The sequence below is a fragment of the Lates calcarifer genome, linkage group LG24 (assembly GCF_001640805.2).
Source record: "Lates calcarifer isolate ASB-BC8 linkage group LG24, TLL_Latcal_v3, whole genome shotgun sequence".
Lineage (NCBI taxonomy): Eukaryota > Metazoa > Chordata > Actinopteri > Centropomidae > Lates > Lates calcarifer.
The window spans coordinates 170,629-186,508 of NC_066856.1; the positions used below are offsets into that span (position 1 = coordinate 170,629).

The 15,880-nt window shown below is 43.6% G+C and overlaps 1 protein-coding gene across 6 annotated transcripts; it reads right to left on the reverse strand.

The window, feature by feature from the left end:
- Positions 1 to 1,636: 1,636 nt before the first annotated feature.
- Positions 1,637 to 14,628, reverse strand: LOC108898237 (uncharacterized). Of its 6 annotated transcripts, XM_018698155.2 has the most exons (6): positions 14,403 to 14,627; positions 10,610 to 10,731; positions 10,342 to 10,528; positions 10,016 to 10,219; positions 8,217 to 8,262; positions 1,637 to 7,557 (listed from the first exon to the last, which is right to left on the reverse strand). In XM_018698155.2, exon 6 carries the CDS (start codon positions 7,239 to 7,241, stop codon positions 4,401 to 4,403), a length of 2,841 nt encoding a protein of 946 aa, XP_018553671.1. In that variant the 5' UTR covers positions 7,242 to 7,557; positions 8,217 to 8,262; positions 10,016 to 10,219; positions 10,342 to 10,528; positions 10,610 to 10,731; positions 14,403 to 14,627; the 3' UTR covers positions 1,637 to 4,400. The 6 variants fall into 6 exon arrangements, with proteins under 6 accessions (XP_018553671.1, XP_050922701.1, XP_018553668.1 ...); XM_051066744.1 differs by lacking the exon at positions 10,016 to 10,219 and having other exon boundaries at positions 14,403 to 14,628; XM_018698152.2 differs by lacking the exon at positions 10,016 to 10,219.
- Positions 14,629 to 15,880: the final 1,252 nt, after the last annotated feature.

Consider the following 15,880-nt stretch of genomic DNA (forward strand, 5'->3'; position numbering starts at 1 on the left):
AAGCAAGGATTTATGGGAGCAAAAATGGGAAAAGGGGAGGGGTTGCTGACCCTAGTAGAGCTAATGATAAGACAGCAGAAGAAGAAGAAGAAGAAGAAAAAAAAACAAAAACGCATAAACGAACATCAGGCAGACTGCAGTGGCCAAAGGAGGGAACCTTTGAAGCAGCCTGCTGCAGTGAAGTGGAGGCTAACATTAAACATTACAAAGCAAAAGACACAAGTGACCAGAGAGAGGGAAATCGAGCAAGAGAGAGGGAGGTGCTCAGATGGTGCAGAGAAACGGCATGAAAACACATACTGGAAATGAAACAAATTCACGACCCGACGGAAGAAAAGCATCAGAAAGTGGTGAAACAGAGAGGATATGTTCAAGTAAAGAATCCCATGAAGCAGAGAGTGATGAGAAAGTGTATAACAGGGTTTTGCTGGAGGAAAATCCATCAGAAGATGGCAGGAGACAATGAAACCAAACACTCAAAGGGAAAGAGAAAGGGGAGTCATATTGGTTAGTGCTCAATTAGACTAACTTAGAATGAAAATTTGATCGAACCAAGATTCAGGAAATGGAGGAAGACCAAGAGTATGCTAAGCACCTTGTGAACAGGGAGGAAGATGAGGAGAAGGCAGAGGATAGTAGAGAGCAGGGGCATGCACAGGGCACAAAGGACAAGGTAAGTACTGAAGAACAGGAAGCATGTGAGGAAGAGCAACAAGAAGTGTGTGTGTTAGGAGGAAAATCTCACATTTGTAGCAAGCAGAAGGAAAGAAGGGAAGGGAAAAATTATGACCTTAGATACAGACCTGCAATTAAACCCCCACATTGATACACTGATCCTGGACGCTTAATAAGCTCAGAATGAACAAATGCTGTGCCCTCTGAAAAGGAGAGGAACAATTGAATCTCAGCTATACTGTCATGAAAATTTGTCAATTTCTGATGTTTATAAACATTCATTCAGTATTGTTAACCGTCTCCCTGATCAGTCACAAACTCAGTGCATTTAACAAGTCCTTACTCTAAGTAAAGGGCTGCGGGCTAGAGGGAAAGCTGCACTGTCCTTACGATGACATAAGATGGAAAAACTGTGCTCAGAGTCAGTGCTCCGAAGACTCATAATGACACATGCTGTGAAGCTGCCCTGCCTCTCCCACATGATGTCATGGCTAATAATATGGATGCCTCAGTGTCAAAGTTTCTCTGGGAAGAGAAGAGAAAGTCAAAGTCAAAGTCGAAGCAGCAGCAAACACACAGGTGAAGTAACGATTTTACAGCCAGTCTCATGTATGTTTTATCCAACCATCACCACAGCAGTTGGTGTGTTGCTACAGCCAAGAACCAAAGGAAACACCCACTTGAATAATGTGAAACTGTGAATGGCCCCACCCACACCAAACATTATTTAAAGTAGACAGCATTGTGATTAATACTGGTCATTGAAAAGCTTCCAGCAGACTGGAATGTGGCCTCAGGTTCCCAATCTTTTGTTCGTTGTGCAAATATGCAACATACCCTTCTTAGTTATTATGTCATGTAAAAACTGCCATGGGAAACACTGCAGTGAAAACACATCATGAGAAGTCACGCTGTTTAAAGAGTATCATCAGTTTACCAACATAACCCACAAACCACTAGCTCTTGTTGGAAACACAACATTTATTTATAAAATTGATATATTAAGACTTTAGATTGTCACTGTGCAAATGAGAGCAGGCACTGTTTAGAGCACTTTATAATGTATGTTAACAAATATTAATAATAAGGAGACCATTTCATCCCAGAGTAAAAAAAATTTTTAAAGAAGCAACACTGCCTGTTTAAAAAAGTGACTAAGAAAATAAACTTTATCTGCATTATGCCAACAACATTTACCACAAGTCATTTCAATCTTCAAAAACAGAAGACAGATGATGAAATATCATATGATAGCTCTTTTACCTCAGCACTTACTGTTAAAGAGCAGGATGAAATGCGAACCTAAAGATAAGACTTAAATGAAGAGCCTAACCTTACACAAGTTTAATTATTAGATTAACTACACAGATGTATATCCCTCACTAACATGCAACTGTCACAGCTGTAAATGCTGATCAAAGGTTATTTCTTATCCCTACACTGCAGATCTGCAGATCATAGACTGTACACTGCACATACTTTAAAACGTCTTTATGCTGATTCTATCATGCTTGCTCATTTAATGTGACAGCAACCACCACTTTTGAAAAGCAAATTATGCAGGCAACCAGCTGTCCCCATTCACCTCAGGTCTCCTTTGTGACAACAGAAGCAGAGGAGGTCACTGTACATGACAGAATACAGTTCATCTTTCCTTTTTCTACATCACTAAGTCCAGGATCACACAGATGGTTGGTAAGGATTTACAGTTCTGTCTCTTTCTGTTCACCCTCACCTGTTTCTAAGTAATATTCATCATCTGTTGTCGTGTCTGAGCTGCTGTCAGAAGACTCCTCAAAGGTGCTCAGGCTGGAGATGTAACCTCTGGAGGGCAAATGCCCTCTGGAGGACTGGCTGTCTACTGACTGTGGTGCTCCTGGAGAGCTGGGAAAGGTAGGGGAGGAAAGGCTGGGGGGTTTGGACATGCGTCTGGACACTGGTGACAGGGGAGGTGTTGGAGGAGGTGTTGGGGGACCGTCTGCATTCCATACAAAGTGACAAGTGTTCGTGTTAGGGCTCCAGAGGTGGGCTGGCTTTGAGGCAGGTTGAGAATCAGAGACTCCTGAGCTCCAGTTTCCCAAACACCTGGTCAGAGATCGAGGAAGAGATCTGGATCTCATTTTACCAGGGTCACTGGTGAAATTCAACCCACTGCAGTCACTGGGGGGCTGGCCATCATATTCTGTGGTCCAAACAGGTGGGAAAAACCCCTGATCCATGCCCATACCTTCACAATTCAAGGAAGATTCAGAGAGGTCACCCACACTCATGAATCTAGACCCAGTGGATATACGTCCAGGCCCCGAGGGTCGACTGGAGAGGACAGAGCTCACAGAAAATGACCTCCCAGGCTCAATGCCATACTTTAAGTCTGCATAAGAGGATGCCAAGCGCTGTTTGTCTGGTCCTGGACCTGCACTTGGAGGACCTGTGGATGCCCGGCTTCTTCTTGAAGCCCCTAGACTCATTTGCTCTCCTGGCTCACATGGTGAGGATTCCCTGCGACGCTGCAGCTTTGGGCTGTAGAAGACGCTGTCTTCTGTTACATCAGGTGAGGGAAATGGGGAGAGAGGGGAAAGAGAGGAGAAGGGGGAGAAGGGACTCCTGGGACTGGATGCAGACTTCCTGAATTGAGTAGGATAACCACCAGAGGGGTTAGGGTTCCTGGAAGGACTGGGATCTCTACATGAAGAGAACTGGTTTGTGGGTTTATAGTCTGTCCTGTCTCTGTAAAAGTCAAAGTGGTGCGTTGTTGGGTTGTGGGCCATAAGATGAACTTGGGTTTTACTTTCAGACTTGGATCTTGCACAAGCTTTTTGCTCATCCTGGTCAGTCTCTGGAGTTGATTTGTCTGACCACATGGAGAACTGATCTGCTGCCATTGTGCTACCAACAGCTGAGGGTGGAATGACTGTGTATCTGTTTTGTGTTTCGTGCCCCTCCTGCTCTTGCTCCTCTAGTGTTTTGGTACCATCAGCAATGACTTCACTGACACTGCTGATGTCACTTGATTCACTGACAGAGGGCGTCTGAGAGGCCCGTTTCCATTTCCATGGAAACAACAGATCATCATCAGACCGTCTAGTGCTGAATGTTTGTCTCAGTCTGTTGAGGACCTGGTCCATTTTGTTGTTGGTCTTGGCCCTCTCTGAGTCTGACCTTGATGAACTGGAGCTGGGCGTGCTGTCACTTTTCTTCAGTGCAAACCGGCTTCTCTTTGGGCTTTGATCATTGCTGCTCTCTACTGAAAAGAACCTGCTTTTACCCAGTACACTCTCCTTTGTTCTTCTGTTGCAACCTATGTCATCTTGGGACTGACTCTCTGCTGAGCTGCCACCACTGGAGCTCTGGTCTAAATGACTATGTGGTTCACCTGATGATTTCCTCCTCTGCATGGTGTGTGGCTGTTGACTTAACTTGGTCTCCACAGAAACGGCTGTGTTTGCGGTATGTTGCAAAAGTTTAGGTGTGGTGTTCTTTGCAGTAGCTGCAGCTGTATCTATTTTAGATTTAAGGCTGTAAACCAGTGTCTCAGTTACACATGTTGAGGAGGGGTTGTTTTCCTTATCACTCTGCAAACACTGTGAACTGATATGAACTCTGTTGTCGACAAGTAATATCTGGTGATCCTGGCTGCTGTTCTTGCTGTGATTATTGTTAACTTGATCAGTTTCTGAAACCCCACACTTTGAGCTTTCTTGTGTGGCAGTTTTGTTTTGAACAGGCTAAGATACAGTCTGTGGTGAACTTATAAGTGACAGAGGGGGTTTGGATGCACCTGGCTCATTTTTTAAGGAAAGATGTGAGCTATAAATTGATTGAGAGGCTTGTGGGAAGAGGGGTGACCTGTGTGATATAGTGTTAGTTTCTCCCTGTGACGTCCTGCTTGACATGAGAGTGGAGTAAGGTGGGGAGCTGTAACGAAGTTTATAACCACTTGAAAAGTCAGGAGGGAGAGAGAGAGGAGCAGTGGAACGGCACTGGACTGTGCCAGACTCCACTGACAGTGTCCTCTCCTGCCTGGGTGTGGTTAAGTCCCATCTTTCTTGGTGAAAGATCATAGCATCACTAGGTCTTTCCTTGGACTTCTCCTGCTCTCTGGATGTTAAATCAGCAGAGTCAGATGACAGGGATCGATACTTCCCTCCTTTTCCCACCTGTATGCTGGAGATTTTTGGGGTAGGGGAGCACAGGGGAGATGTATTTGTGGTTGAACTGCTTGATCTCAGAAAGGAGAAGATGGATGGAGCTCTAACACTTCGGGGGGACCTGGCAGGAGACAGAGGACTAACTGGGACTCCAGATGGATCTGGCCTCTTCACTGTGATGGGCTCAGAGTGCTGCAGATCCACCGAGTCCTCCCATGTTACTCTTCTCACTCTCTTTCCCTCTGCCCAGGGTTTCTTTGGGTCTCTCTCTGACCTGTTTGAGAATGTCCTTATTTCCTTAGGGCTGGAAGTTTCTTTGGGGCTGGTGATGACTGGGGTCGCAGGGGGCGTTAGGAGAGAGGAGAGGGTGAGAGTGGTGGGAGGAGATGTGCTGGCCGGAGTGGCAGGAGCAAGGAGGGATGGACTGGGGACAGTTGTGGCTGCAGGATGACTGCCAATGGTAGAAGAGGTGGTAGATGCAGTGGGTACTGGGCTGTAGTTTGATTTAGAGGGAGCACTAACTGTGGGAATCAGGCTGGACAGTGTTTTAGGGTGGAAAGGCTTGGCAAAGGAGGCATAGTTTCTTTCAAAGCCAATGGGTGTGGCTGTGTTGGTAAATCTGGCTGTTTGGGAAAAAGACTGTGATGAAGTATGGGTACTGGTCTGAGAAGAAACTGGATGGGAAAGGAAGGAGGAACTGGTTTTGGTGTTTGGGGTTAGGGGGACACCAGAAGTAATTTTAGAAGTTAGAGCTTGACTGTTGAGAGTGATGGTGGTAGCAAGAGAGGGAGACCATTTGGTAAACTTTTCAGAGTCCTTGTTGTGGGGAGATGCGGGGGTGCTGTTGGTTTTGGATGAGCAATGATTATTATTGTATGTGCTGCTGCTCTCAGTGGGCGTATTTGAGCTCTTGGGATTTAGCAAAGTAGGTGGTAATTCAGTTACATTTGTTGTAAATGAACTATTACTTACATCATGCTTACTGAGCTCTTTAGGGTGACTCAGTGCTGTTTGTGCTGTAGTTCTGCTAATTTTAGACCTCAACAAAATGTTTTGCGGTTCTCTGTTGTTTAAATTGGAACTATGGTCTTGTTTGACAAACCTGTCTGATTTGTGGTCAGGGGAATCTTCTGGGTTTCTTTGTTTGGTGAGGTTGTGAGTTCCTCCCTGTGTCTTCATAACAAGGTTCATGTTACCTTTGCAAACTAACTCTGTTGTGTTATTGTTGTTGGGGATTTGACTACTAAATCTTCTGTTGTCAGTTGGACCTGGAGAGGTCAAGTCACTATTATCATGACAGGGTGGGACTAAGGATGTGTTGGGCTGGTCTTTGATGTTGGTTCTATCATTGGTAGAACTTCCATCCAGGGGAACTTGTTTCCACCAGCAAGTGGATGTCAGAGTTGTCCCTCTAGGAAAGGACTGAGTTTTTCGAAGGATAGTGCGATCATATGGGGAATGTCTGGGTGAGGAAACTGAGCTCTCTGGGATAAGGTTTGTATTTTTGTCTGAACTACAGCAGTTCTGTTGCCTCTCTGATACCCCTCTACTCACAAGTGCCTGTTTGGAAGATGTAAAATTGGACTGGGTTCTACTTCTTGTCTGAGGTTGTTGGGTGAAAGGTGTGTCTTCTGTGTCTTCGTTTAGTGAAGTTGGAAAGAAGCGTGATTCGGATATGTTTCTTTCTCTGTGGTTGGATGGGGAAAGGACAGGCCTGGGTTCAATTGTCCTATAAGACATGGACGATGGAGAGAAGAGGGACTTAGACCTCTTTCGCTCATTATTGTTGAGAAAGGTTTGAGGGAGGTGTGTTGCGAAGAGGTTTCCTTCTTGATCACTTGCCAGTGGGTTTTCCTCAGAGAAGGTGGAAGCTGCATTAGAGCTCCTGCCACTGTTGTTTCTTCTTAAAGACAGAAGCAGACTGCTGGTAGTTGGTTTAGAGCTTAAAGCTGAGAGTGTTCCTTGATGGCCAGTTTGTGGACTCCTTTGTTCATTTGGGTCAAGGGACAGGGGAGATAGTGGAGATGCAGTTGTGCTTACAGGGCTTAAAGCACTTGCATCTAGTTTCCTGTTGTCCATACTTCCAGAGTTTACATCCAGAGAGACCGTCTGATTCATTTTCCTCTTAGATTCACAGTCCAGTCTTGCAGGTCCACTCACAGTTGACCAGCCCACTGTATTCCTCCTGGTACCCAGGAATGGGACTCTCAGTGTGGCTTGCAATCCATCAGTCAACACCCTTTCCACACCCTGTTGGTTCTGAGTCTCCTGAAAATGTGCACTGTTTGCTGCAGTGTTTGTCACATCTTGTAAATTCCCCTGGACATCTGAAGTTCCACTTCCCTCAAATCTTTTGGTTCGTCGTAGTCGGCCACTCCAGTGTGGAGCAAGAACCGTTACCACGGTGGAAGACAGCATGGTCACAGCAAGGCTGGACAGTTCTTCAAGATCCTCTTGGTTCTCAAACTTTGTATGATTTTTTATACCTTCCTCTACTGATCCAGAGCCAGTCCTTTTTGGTTGTGCCCCACACGGGAGTACTTGCAAGCCATGGTGCTCATGTGGTCCAAAGTCACCATTTGACAAACTGTGGTTTGCACCCAGGTCCCTGGAAGTCTCAGATTCATTGAAAACCACTGTGATAACCTCCTCTTCCCTGTTGACTGGAGCTGTCGTCTCTGGCTAGCAAACAAACACTGGTTGTTTCTGACAGTGGTGACGTTCGTCTGTTAACCTGTAAAAGAAGAAGAGTTACTAAAGATAGCAGATGTTGTGCTCTAAATAGCAATTTGCCAAACAACCGAACACTGCATTTGAAAACACATTACATTATTTTTTATGAAAAAATAATGTTAGATCAAGAATTTCAATCTTTCCTTTTTGCAATTTTTAAGTTAATTTAGCCTTATAATGATTTGTATGACCAAACAGAATCCCAGATAAGATATTTGTTTTGTCGCACTCAAACTCTTTTCACGTCTTCAGCAGCTCATCATATCATACCAATGCAAATTCTGTGCACAGTAAAGTTTTGCTGAAGCTTCTGTTCCCATGGTGCAGCTATTCCAGAGATTCAGGCCTTGACAAACAGGTTATTTTGAAAGACAAGAGAGAGAACACACACAAATCCACAAACTATACACACCCTGTCCCTTCAAACCCTTAAAATAATAACCAATCTCATACGTTTTCGACAGTATGCAGTGTCACTTAATATGTTGTAATTATCTTATGTGACTTCCCAAGAATTTCAGTGGTTTTGAACTTGTTCCTGAAGGTTGATTGATTCAATTCAATTCAAATTAAACATTTGTTCTATATGAGATTTTACACTGTAAACCAGTGTTCTGTTTACATTATGATAAATTATGATATAGACTGGATGATCTTTACCTGACAGCAGCCGACCTCAGTCTCAGCCCTCTGTGTTCCAGTCACACTGGGAGGGAGAGAAGACATCATTAGTCAGGATTACACCTGTCACTGAACTGCACACTGGACAGACTGCACAGTCTGCACAACTTGTTACACAACATATGAACTGTGAGCTTCAGCTTCTGAGCTTTGATTCCATATGTGTTGCACAAGTCTGCTTCATTGTTATTACTGGGTGTGTTGTGCACATTAAAATTGGAGGCAATAAGGAATAAATCTCAAAGGGCAGTTAATCATCCAGATGAATTTAATTGTAGTGATTGTGGTATTGATTTACAGTAAATAAACTCTCAGTGATATGTAATGGGAACTTTACTTGTTAAAAAAACTGGTTTTCGATATTGTGAATTGTGCAATGTATGATGCTCAGACGAGGAAACAGGGATGGAAGTGATCCTGGTTCATTGGGAAAATTTTGGAGAGCTTAAGAGCATGATAATAACAGTTTCGTGATTTTACTGCTGAGATAATACACAGCATTAATGTTAATGAACAGTCTACTATCAGCTCTCAGAGAAATATCCCACTTGACATGGAGACACCCAGTCCTCCTGTGCTCTGCTGTAATGTTTTAGTGAGGAACATTTGAGGGATTAAACGTCTCACATTTGCCACAGCAATGCTGCTCATCAGGACGGTCTGCATTCCTCTCCTCTGTTCTCTCTACTAAACTGTTTTCTCACTGTCACATGGGCACTACAGTCACACCTCTCAGCCATTTATCAAAGCACTTACAAGGCGTTTTTATTTCGGACACGGCAGCACATGGATCACTCAGAGCTGCACTATATAAGGTCATGTTGGATGGTATGATCAAGCTGCAGCTAAAGAGGCGTGTCCTCTCCTGAACTAATAAAGCCACTTTGATCAATGACCATTATTGGCATGTTAATAAGTGCTTGGGAAAATGTGCACACACACACTCACACACTGAAAAGCACATGAAGTAACTTCTGATTCTGCTGCTGCTGTGCTGTAAATAATCTGTGACACATTAACTGTGAGAGGGCAAGGTCTGGCTTCCTGAAACAGCTTCATATGTATAAGTGTGCTTCCTAGTTTATACAAGGAGCTGACCGGTCCAGACAGTGTGTCATAGGCTTAAGTACACGGACATGATTGAGTGGTTCAGTTACTGTTTGACTCCATGTTCTATGGCTCTGAACGATCGTGTTCCTGCTGCTGGGATGATGGTCCAAAGCATTCACCAATGAAATGTTAACAAGTAGCTGATAAATACGTCATGGTAATGACAAGTCAGAACAGCAGAGATGTACAGAAAACACAGCTGGTGTTGAACGGGACTGACAGTAGCAGCTTCCAGTTCCAAACACTGTCTGCCCTCATGAGTCCTACCTTCTGTCACACTGATGAAAATTCAACACAAATAATCTAACATTACACTGTCAGAGGGCCAAGACCAGATTAACCTGTTAGGGGGTCTAATGCTGGGCCTCCATTGTGGTGATTTGATTTACCATCACTTTATTTTGAAATATGTTTCATGTAAACAGAAGGCCTCTCTACAGCACAGGGCCTCTGACACTGTGAGGCCCCCAAGGAAATTTAAAGGAAATGAACAAAAGCCAGTAGAGACTAAATCTTTGTGCTTCCGCTGCCCCTGAGGGTCTGAAGCTGAATAATCCAGCCTTACATGGACCTGGTGCGTTCCCTCCTGAACACAAGCACAGAAATGCATCATCCTGATGTTTAAAGAATACTAAATGTTAAATGGGTTGCTGTCTGTCCATAAGCACCTGGGGGAGCCTTATGAACCTCCTGAGCCTGTAGTCCCCACGTCCCTGATGAGGGTTTATCTCGTGTCTGTCCTGGTTCTGGTTCTGGCTCAGCAGACCCTTGTGGAGTGGACACTGAGGGAACTCTGGTCAGTGAATTCATGTGTTTAATGTCATTTACTGGTCCAACAGATCAGAGCCTGTCTGCATGTCTATCTGCAGCTACTGTACAGACACAACACACAGCAGGACAGAACACAGAGCACTCTGTTAGTCCCTGAACTATGAACCAGGAAATCAGTGCAGAACCAGTCTGGATCTCATTCATGTGTCTTTTCCTGGCTCACCTGTGTGGACCTGAGTCCAGCTTCGGCTTGAGTTTTACTTCTGGTGTGTCAATTCTAAGACTCTTGGAAAGTATGAAAAAGAGAGACGAGGTGAATCTGAGTCCAGAAGGTTTCTGGAGCTGGACCTGTGAACAAGCACAGGGAGCAGCCTCGTCCTGTCTCACCCTGTTTGCTCCGGATCTTAGATCTGTAACAGCATCAGAGCAGATGATTAACGGCTGCACAGATTCATGACATCCACAGAAACACAGAAACCTGAGTGTTTTACTTGTGTGAGGTTCATCCTGTCTGACTCCTGATCCATGATAGTCCTGGTCCTGATCTGGTCTTTCATCACCAGAGGGGTTTTCCTGCTGGAACCTTTCACCAAAACTCTCATCCTGCTGTGATCTAAAAAAAAAAAAAAAACATTTAAAAAGTAGAAGAATCAATTCATTATTTCAATCTTTTACTCTGTAAGATTCACATCACTGCCCACAGCTGGGGTAATAAGTGGGTAAAAATGATTTACAGTCAACACATGGAGTCAAACTGTAGCTGCATGTGAGTGTCAGATTTCAAATCCTGGACACATGAATGATACAAGATCAGGTCATCAGTGACAACATTTCCCTAAGTCAGAAACCTGAAGCCTCAGGTCTTCCTGGTTCTCATCTGGTTCCTCTAGAGACGCCATGGCCCAAACATCTCTGAACAACCAGTTACACTGACACTCCTTCATGTACAAACACAAGTCAAACTTACTGATCAATAACTTGGACTGATTGATTAATTGATTAATGCTGTGATTTACAGCGAGTGTCGTCTGTCTGCTTCAGGAGGTAAACTCTTCTTATCATTTCCACTGAGCTGGACTGATAAACTGTGGTTATATAAGTCTCAACTCAGCACTAATACACCCTCTCAAACATGCATATGCACATTTACTGAACCCACACCATGAGCCAATCACAATGATGACACACAACAAAGAGGCGGTTACAGAAATATGAATGTACGTGTCACTGCAACCTTTGTTCCACAAACACAACAAATTAAACATCTGTCACATGATCACTCTTTCTTTTCATTCCTGTGCCGACTGAGGATCAGAGGCCTGATGTGACCTGCGGTTTGTCGTGTGATCACTCACTGAATCATTTTGATTTAGTTAATAATGTGGACCATCACACACAACTCTGCCTCTCCCTCTCCACCCTGCCTTCAGGGGCGACTCACCAGCCTCATTAGAGCATAATCTCAGTGAGGGTATTATAACAGCCTGACATGACGTGACATGAGAGAGAAGCAGACTGAGGTATGAGGGGGGAGGAAGGGAGGGAGGGGGAGATCTTCATGCTCTCCAGCTGCCTCTGTGCCAAGGCCAACACACCTTCCCTGAGTGTTTTAATCCTGCCTCTGCCTCAGGCAACACAACTAATCTAATAACATCTCAGCCACATAAGAGCTAATAAACCTGTAGGTGTCCACATTTGCAGCACATTGATCAGCCTGTGAGAGAGGAACATCTGCTGCACCTGCAGCTCCAGGATCACTTCATGTTTTCTCCACCTGAGCTGCAGAGACCATCAGAGACCTTATTCATCAAACTGCAGCTCAGGGTTATTTTTGTTATTGCTAAATCTATAAAAAGTCAGAAAACTGTGAAAAAAGCTTGTCACATTTTTACCAACAATAATTCAACAATAATTTAAAACCATGAAACAACAACTCCTAATAGCGAGAGAAACAATGAATGTTCAGTATTTTCCTCTTAAAACAATGTATTATCAAAACTGTGACTGATGAATTACTGGAGGAAGAGTTTCAGGCTTTGTTGTGGAAAATTACCTGTACACATTTAAAACACTGATGGGTCTGGGATTAGAAGATAAAGTAAAATAAAGGGAGATAAAAAACTGACAGAGTCAGAGGGATTTACCCCTCTGAGGAAACATTTATATTATCACAGCAAAAACCAAACTCACACATGACTGTTCCTGTGTTTCCAACATCAGACTGAGAGAGGGTTAGGGTCAGCCTTGACCTTTGACCTCCAGAGACCACAGGTAACATCAGTCCTGTGTCTCAGTGCTGAGGAGGTCTGAGCAGCAGGGGATTTAATTACAGAGTGAACCATTTACTTTACCACTCTGACAGCGACTGTCTGCAGAGAAAACACAGTCTGTTTTACAAACATCTTTTTACAAGCAGAAAGAATTCACCAACCTCTAACTCACTGATATTTACTGTGTTAATCAGATTATTGTTCCTGACTTGCAGCTGCAGCTTTGTCACTTTACATATTCTTAGAGTAGAGTCCAACTGTTCTCATCAGGGACAGATTATTTTCTACTTTCACTGATGATTTCTTTGGTCAATAAAATGCCAGAAAACAGTGAATCACATCAACATCACAGTTTATCAGAACTGGCTGAGAGAAGAGAGTTGACTTATTCATTATTTATCTTATTTATTTATTCATTATCATATTACTGATAAAAGAAATAAAGACAGATAATCACTTTATCATAGAGGACAACAAGAAACAGAAATGATCCAAATCTGAGAAACTGAACCCGTGAAAATTTGGCATTTCTGACAAAAAAGTAATTTATACTATGAATTTGATACCAAAATTATTGCAAGTAAATTTTCTGTTAATCAGGTCTGATGATTGATTAACTATTTAGGTGAAAATGCCTGACATTCTCCAGCTTCTTCCTCTGCTTCAGTGAAATTAAATCAGACTGTTTCCACTGTTTTCTGTTTTTAGACTCAACAGATGATCTTATTCAGAGATTAATCAATAATCAAAGTTATTGTAGTTTACAGGATAACTTCCTCAGATGTGTCAGTGTGTATTTTTAGTTTAAATGACTGTAGAAACACATAAAGGGGTCAGACTTCAATGACCTCAAGCTTGTTGTTTTGATGCTGTGAGAGCTGATGACTAACTGTTATCTGTGTTAACTGTGTGTGTGCGTGTGTGCGTGCATGCGTGCGTGTGGAGGTCAGCCCGGCTGCGGGGGTGTGCCCAGCTCTGCCAGCTAACACTTATATAACCAGGAGGCTGCAGCCTGAGCCACAGTGTAGGTGTGTGCTCAGTGTAATATTCCAACCATCTACACCCAGAGCCTCCTGCAGGAACCTCAGGACTGTTCAGGGGGAAACAAAAGGTTGCCAGGACCGAGTGAGACTCTGGCTCTGTTTGCTGCCACCCCTTCAGCAGCGGTTTACCTCTCAGCCTATAGACGCCCTACAGAGGAGGAATTATCTGAGAGAGGCAGCAGTGGGGACGTGCACGGGCAGAAGCGCTGTGTGTATCCACGGCAGTAACTCAGTTAAACTCCAGGCCTGATCACCTGCATGTATAAGCTCGTCTGCTGAGCCATTGAAGCTGAACTGAACCAAAATACCGTGTAACCCGCTTCTGCTGGTTTACTGTGTTAATGACAGACTGTTAGTGAAGAGTGTTCATTAAAATCAGCTCAGACTCAGTCAGACACTTCACCACAGCCCACATGCGTCACGTTTTATAAACCAGAGACACACCATCAAACCATCAAACCAAAACCTGGTTAAAAAAACACACAAGTTGAGCACAATAAACCCGTCCATAAAGAGCTGTTAGGAGTTAAATTAGATTAATATTCATCAGCACGACTCTGATATTTAACCAAAACAACACAGAAAACACACTTCTCCCTCAGCTTATTCCCGCCTCCTGCTGCTGTCAAATAAAGTCTTACGGTCAATGTCCTACGGCTGAATCGACGATAAATGTGACATGACTGAAATATCTTGACGCCGAACTGACTAAAACTGAAGCCATAAACCGAGACAGGTTTTAGTTTGTCTGTGAGACAGGTATGTGTTTCGACACAAGCACCGCAACTCTGAATATTAAGATTTTAAAGGGAGTTCGGAGAGGGTTTCTCTCCGTTCACCAGAACGCGACTACAGAGTCTCCAGTAAGAAGATCGGAGACATAAAAAGTGCGCAGCAGCATTTACCAGGTGGATAAAAGCCACAAATAGGCAGTATGTTTGTTAAAAAGAGCTTCAGAGAGGTGGATTTACCTGAGAGCAGAGGTCCGTGCAGCTCGCGGTGTCCTGCGCTGAGTAGTCGCTGTCTCTCCTTCCTCCGCTCTCTGCTCTCTATCTCCTGCGTCACTTGTTGACATCCTACTTGAACCGGTTCAGTCAGCCTTCACTTACACCACCACACATCTTCAACTGAAGCCTGGAACCCGTAGAGACCGAACCGTGAACAGACCGAGAGGCAGTGTCAGGGTGGAGATCAAAGTTCAACACCTGCACTCTGACAGGTGCGAATTCATGCAGGCCGCGTCCCCTTTCTGCAGCCACCTCTCCTTCTCAGGACACTGTCCTGCTGTAGGCCCAATGCTCACTTTATTATTGTTTTCTTTACTGGTTTTTTTTTTATTATTAGATTTTCATTTATATACAAACTAAACCTTCTGATCAGCTACTAAAAATAATAATTCCTCCACAGTTTTTAAAGATTTACCTGTTCTTCTTTATAAATCACAAGCTTCACATGATTCAGGAGACACAACAGATGAAGTGAAAACTGTCTTTAAACCTCTCCTCTCAGGTCCTCGGACTATTCCAGCAGCTCAGAGCATCAAACCTAAAAACTGCACCAGCAAAGGTTTTTGTCCTGTGTACCATGACTCCTCAGAGGACGTATTGGTTAATATATTTTAAGCATGTGAGACAAGTGAGCCAGTGCAAGACCATGAAAGTCTTTAAAAACAAGTAAAAGAATCTTAAAATCAACAAACTGACAGGTGACAGCATAATGCCTTTGAACAGGTGTGACGTGTTCTCGCCTTCTGGTCCTGGTCAGCACTCAGGCTGCAAAGTTCTTAGTTAACTAAAGCTGATTTATACAGATGTGGACAAATTTGTTGGTAACCCTCTATGAAAAAAAAGAACCCACAACTATCTCTGAAATTTGAAACGAATGGCATCAGTCATTGTTTATCTATGTTTAACACAAATCAGACATTGCTTTTGATTTTTGATTCTGAACATTTTAGATAATAAACAAAATGAAAATGACATGGACAAAAAGGTACCCTTAATTTAATATTTTATTGCAACCTTTAGCAGCAGTCACTGCCAACAAGCAAATTTGGTAGTTCACAATGAGATTTCTGCATCTGGTAACAAGTATTTTGGCCCACTTTTCTGAGCAAACTACTTTAGCTTTCTCAGGTTTGAGACTGCACTAGCTTCTAACTGCATTTTTCAGATCTTTCCACAGATGTTCAATAGGATTAAGATCAGGGCTCATAGAGGGTCATTTAAGAATAGTGCAATGTTTTTTTCCAGCCATTCTTGAATGCTTTTAGCAATGTGTTTTGGGTCATTACCCTGTTGGAGGACCCACGACCTGCAACTGAGGCTGAGCTTTCTGACACTGGGCAGTATGTTTCTTTCCAGAGTGCCTTGGTAGTCTTGAGCATTCATTGTACCCTGCACAGATTAAAGCCCCCCTGTGATACAGCAAAGCAGCCCCAAAACATGAC

Coding starts and splice junctions, on each gene's coding strand:
- LOC108898237 (XM_018698152.2), bottom strand. CDS start 7,241: ATGCTGTCTTCCACCGTGGTAACGGTTCTTGCTCCACACTGGAGTGGC.